Source organism: Aristolochia californica, unplaced genomic scaffold, assembly GCF_029961685.1.
Source record: "Aristolochia californica isolate CCGP_79_NKW_82.1479 unplaced genomic scaffold, dmAriCali1.0.hap1 SCAF_4, whole genome shotgun sequence".
NCBI lineage: Eukaryota > Viridiplantae > Streptophyta > Magnoliopsida > Piperales > Aristolochiaceae > Aristolochia > Aristolochia californica.
In genome coordinates this window covers 34,978,849-34,984,936 of record NW_027182103.1, presented here as the reverse complement: position 1 = coordinate 34,984,936, position 6,088 = coordinate 34,978,849, and the positions used below count along the sequence as shown (strand labels likewise).

Genomic DNA, 6,088 nt, shown 5'->3' with positions numbered 1-6,088 from the left:
CAAGTAATATTAAAGAGGGAAGTTATTGTTTCTGGTTTTCCAGTGAAAAGGGTAAATAATAAGACATGTATTAATGACCTGATTAGTATGGGAAATAGATTAATAAGAATCTTCTTGAATATATGTATGCAAGCTCTTTTATTCTTTTGTCAGATTTAGAGTGATTCATGACCAAGTATAAGAATATGGCTATTTGTCACTGCAGAAAAACATAAATGACAGAAAAATTGTTCTATTTTTATCAAAACTTTCTTTCTATTGGTAGATAAATTCCCTTTAATCGGTAATTAGTCAAGTTGCTTACTATAGAAGTACTAAGAAATTTATATACATATCTGGCAATCAAATCAGATAATGAGAGATAACAAGAGCAAAGAGGGCGATGGAAGGCAGTTCCCTATGGTCATGCACCCACATATAAAAGATCAACATTATTTCATGGAAGCCTATGTAGTCAATGAGTACACTTTCATTAAAAACAGAAACATAGAGACCTATAATTTGATCTTGCATTGTACACTGAAAAATCTGTTCATATTGTAGTTAAAAAAAACCTTTATTACTGGCAGAAAGGAGTGATGGGAAAACATCCAGAAAAATGGGAAAACATCCAGAAAATCAATAATTATCAGAAAAATCTACGAGATGTGGCATCCAATTGAATTTCACATATGAAAGAGTTAACAATACATTAGCCAACTGTACATCATGAACCAATAAGCTATACTTACAGAACTTAGAATTCTTCTAAAAAACCTTTACTTAACAAAATTTCTGTAAAACCTGTCCTATGAGTGCAAATTTTGGGGATAACCCCTGCTCTTATCCACCTTTGGAAAGGGACAAATTAATCGCATGTGGGTAGGAGCCACTGAGAAAATTCTTCGGAAGGAAGACCAAGCCCCGTCTGAGACTGCTGAAACGGATTCATGTAAGAAATCGGAAGATAAGCGCTGTTGCTTCGTTGAGGCTCCATCTCACTGACTAGCCACAGATTATGCGAGTGATCAACTGTGGGTTGCGTCTCAATTTGTCTGTCTGATGCTCCTTCGCACACCAGTCCCATTCCCTTGGGAAATTCCAATCTCTGTTTCGCTTCTTCCCGTTTGCCAGAAATCTTGTAAGACAAATTCCGCAGAGATTCTTTCGACGAGTTGGCGCTTAAAGTGGTTCGATGCTTACGTATTTCTTCATTGCTTCGATTACGGTACCTTGTGAGGATGCGAAGAAGTTCAGCCTTATTTGGAGGCCAGGAATGAGGAGAGAATTCTTTCTCGCTTTCGGGAGGAGAACACAAGAAGAAGACGTCAATCCCGCAAAGCAGAGACAATTGATGGCACTTCTTCTTCACCCCTTCGACTCGCTTCTTGAAAACCTTGCAGCGAGTCCTTTCGTCACCGATGAACTTCATCTCGAGTTTAGATCTGACCATGGCAACTGTGTGAAATCGAAAAGAAATTTGAGGAAACTGTGATAAGAACGAGGAAGAAGCATGAGTGAGTGCCAGTAGAATGTTGGCTTTTCTATACTTTTCCACTTTCCGGTTTACACCCTCTCGCAAGACGCAACGCAACTCACGGAAGAGGACACTGCTGTTTGCTAACGGTGAGGTGACCTGCTATTCGGGTCGACCGCCCAAGTGACTAACCTTTTTCCCGCCAAAAATATTTTCAAAATGTATTATATGTGCGATTTATATGTCCCTCGCCCTAGTGAGAAACAATGGTAATTGTTCATTGAAATTTTTCACAACAATAAACTCTTATACAAACTACAATGGTAATTGTTCATTGAAATTTTTCAAAAGATTCTCATTTTAGCCTTAGTAAGTGACCTCCTTTCTCCACTCAATGTAGGGGTTGTGATCAAGGGCACTACATTTGGGTTTCATTTTTTTGTACCGACTACTTTGCTTCAAAGTGAGATAGTAGTAAATTGATAGTCATCCACTACAGCTTGAATGCATGCATGCCAATCACCTGCATACAAGCCTTGCCCATGGGGCTCACCCACACACCTCACCTACATCCACACCCATGCTTGGGGCAAGGGTTGAGTCGGGATTAATTAAATAACCCATTTAATGTAATACATAGCTATTTTGATCATAGATAATACCAATTAATTAATAACATTATGTATTTACTAATCAATTAATTACTAATTAAATAAGAAATAATTAAATACCCAATGATTTGTGCTAATTAATCGGCCAAGTGACCTATTTAATGTAATAACTAATCAATTATTTAATAGAACAAGTAGTAATAACTTACTTATCTTATTAATTAAACACATTTTCGTGATATAATTAACTAATTAATTGATTCAATTAATTTATTTAGTAGGATTAATGGAGTCGATGCGCAGAACCAGAATGACATACTAATCAATGGTAGCTAATACTAGTTAATTAATTGGTAATTAATGAATTTATTAATTAAATAATTACTTTATTATTTGTGTTAATTAACAAACCAATTGACTTATTTAATGTAATAACTAATCAATTATTTAATCGAATAAGTAGTAATTACTTAATCATCTAATTAAGTGAACATATTCTTATTGTATAACTAACTAATTAACCTTTTTTTATTTTCCTTATTTTCCCTTTTGTATTTTAAATTTTAATATTTTCGTACTTTTCCTTTAATCTTTTTTAGTTTTTAACATTTGCCCATGTCAACAAAGCTTGTCCAAATGGCCTCTTCGGTTTATATATAAGTGAGGTAGGACTTGCTCTCTTCTGCCTTGTGGCATTGCCGGATCATACCATCTTCCTTCAGTCCACGTCTTCCATTCTTTTTGTCAAATCTTGCTTTGTTTTTGCATCTTGGGGATCGACCTACTACTGTAATATTGTTTTAATGGGGGTCAGCTTGCCTGAAGACATCTCACTTGAAATTCTTTCACGTCTACCCAAGAAATCACGACTAAAGTATGAAGCTATTTTAAGGAAATGGCAGAATCTGATCTAGAAAGTTAGCTTCTTTCACTGCTAAATCTATTGACTTCGGTTTTGTCGATCTCAAATACTATGACTATGGCTTCATACGCGAATGTATGTTCAGCCGCTTGGACGACAAAGGAGCACTCACGCTCCAAGACTCCCTTGTCTTCCCTTCACATCACAACATCAAGAATATGGGTTCATGCAATGGCGTCATCTTCTAGTTCAAGAAAATTCACACCAATCTCAAGCTCAGTGACTATCTCTACAATCCCATTACCAAGCCTCTCATGACTCTTCCTCCACTCCCTCCTTTCAGAATGGCCCATGATCCCTTTGATAGTTGTTTCCCTTTTTTGGGTTTAACCCATTATTAGGTAGTTTCCCTTAGAAGTAAGGATAGTGAGCATTTACAACTTATTCCTGTTTTGATGGGGAAAAAGGGTTTAAGGATTGTATGTTAAATGGGATTTGGTCTAGAAATAAGTCTGAGTTTTCTCCATCAACAACACTTTGGATAAACTCGACGTTTCTCTGCAAATTCCTAGAATTTTATCTACCATGACTGGAGGTATGCATCTTCCGCTTGCACTTTTCTTTTTAAGAATTTTATATTGCTTTAAAATTCTGGTTGAATCAAACCAGAATCTCTCGTCTTGATTACAATTCCATTATTTTTTTTAAAAAATATTATCTATGTTTTTATTTTGCAGTAAAAAAAAATTATGTGTCGTTTTTGAGGTTAGAAGGACGTAGACTTACGATGAGGCATTGTGAGCCCTGCGCATCTTCGATCGCCATTGGTGGCATGTGCGACTGTCAATACGTTGTGTGCCTGGTGGATCTCAAAAACGCTGGCGCTTCCCAGCTAGATAGTGTCCAAGAGAGGCAACGATGTTTCCGAACAATGTCCCCGGCCAGACAGGAAAGTCGTTTTCACATCCATTTGATGTAACTCCATATCAAAATGAGCTACTAATGCCACAATTATCCGAAATGAATCCTTCTTTGAAACACGAGGGAAGGTTTCGTTATAATCAATTCCTTCTTGTTGAGTAAATCCTTTGGCTACAAATCTTGCCTTATATCTTTCAATGTTGCCTAAAGAGTTTTTTTTTTTTTTTTGAAAACCCATTTACAGCCAATGGCCTTCCCCCCTTTAGGCAATTCAACAAGATCTCAGACTTGGTTATTAGCCATTGAATCCAACTCTTCCTTCATGGCATCATTCCATAATGTGGATTTTTTTCCACTCATGGCCTGTGAAAATGTAATAGGATCATCTTCAGCACAAATGTCCATGTCAAATTCTTGAAAATACACTTCATAATCTGAAGAGATTGCAGGTTTCCTAACTCGTGAAGATCTTCTTAATGGCACTTCAACATTTCAGGTTGAGCATGTTGAGTAACCTGATCTATCGGAGTATCCTCATGATGATATGGTTCCTCAACTATTGGTTGTACTTGAATAATTGAATCCTTATGATTTTTATGAACAACAACCAATCTATCCGAAGTTGTAGAAGCAGGTGGAGTATTTGTATGCTCCTCAAAAACTAAGTTTCGAGGTTGGCTACTCCAACTAATCTCATCATTCTCAAGGAACTTTACATTCTTAGATTTGACAATTCTTGTCGAATGAGATGGACAATAAAATATGTATCCCTTAGACTTTTTTCACATTGCCAATGAAATGTCCACTGACTATTCTAAAGTCTAACTTTGTCTCATGTGGATTGTAAAGTCGAACTTCAACTGGACAATCCCAAACATGTACTTGCCTTAAACTAGGTTTTCAACCTTTCCATAACTCGAATGACGTTTTATGAACCCCCTTGGTTGGAACCCTATTGAGTACATAGACTGCAGTTTTGAGAGCTTCAGTCCACAAAGACAATGGGAGACCAGAGTTACCAATCATATTCCTCACCATATCCATTAATGTTCGGTTTCTTCTTTCAGCCACACCATTTTGAGACTGTGAGCCAGGCATTGTGTATTGTGGCACAATACCTTGTTCCTCAAGAAACCTTGCAAAAGGACCAGGCAATTGTCCTCTTATAGTGTACCTTCCATAATATTCACCACCTCTATCTGATCTCACGTTTTTTATTTGTTTACTTAATTATTTCTCTACTTCTGCTTTATGGACTTTAAAAACATCTAGTGCTTCACTTCTATCATAAAACAGATTTCGTGGGTTTTGGAGGTTCGTCCACTCTAAGTGCCAAGTCAAGATCTATGCACCCTAATAACAGTAGAATTTTCTCCTCCCACTGAATATAATTTTCTCCATTGAGGGGAACAATAGAAGAATCAAAGGTTGGGACAAATAAAGTTTGAAGAGCTGCAAAAAGTAGTTAACAAGCTTACTAAACATGTAATAAAGCCAAAATTTGAATATTTATCTATATAAATAATCCAAATAAATAAATCACCATGTCATTATAATATGTCCTGTGGGCTTAGACTATAACACATATGTGATTTATGTCTCTTTATGATGGGATCTAGAAATTTGTTTGTAAAGGAATATTCTAGGCCTGTGGGCAACTAGAATTTTTTTTTAAATATTTATTTTCTATCCTGATTAATCACATAAATATAATATTTACCCTGTGGGGTTAAATTATTATATCTCGGTGATTAATCACAATTTTTTTATGTCATTAACTTTATGTGACTAAACTTAATGTCACTTGACATTTGCATAATTAAGAATGTTGTGGTAATTACTCAATTATTCAAATGTATACCTAAATATGACATAAAAAATAATTGACTAAAATGAATGTCAATTAATAATTCATCTGATTCAACCCAAATGACTCGATAAAGTCCAAGTCGAGTCAACTCGTTCGACTTGTTGCATCTAGACCGATCATGAGCAATCGATACGAGTCGACTCAGCTGAGTCAACTCGTTATTTAAATGAATTTTTTTTACCTATGTTACAATTTTTTTATTTACGTGCGCTGAAGGTCGTCTTCACGCGCAGAGATGACGCTCAACGTCCACGGCAGCCCATTGCCGGACGTCGCCTCCCATTAGACTTCGGCTGCCGTCATTTGACGGTGACACCCGCAGAAGTACAACACCGAGCGAGACGCTGGTTGGCTCCAGAACACCGGCG

General features: G+C 36.5%; 1 protein-coding gene across 1 annotated transcript; it reads right to left on the bottom strand.

Moving 5' to 3' along the window:
- Positions 1 to 847: 847 nt before the first annotated feature.
- LOC137963276 (agamous-like MADS-box protein AGL19) lies at positions 848 to 1,432 on the bottom strand. The gene has a single exon (XM_068810424.1). It carries the CDS (start codon positions 1,430 to 1,432, stop codon positions 848 to 850), a length of 585 nt encoding a protein of 194 aa, XP_068666525.1.
- Between the last annotated feature and the right edge of the window lie 4,656 nt (positions 1,433 to 6,088).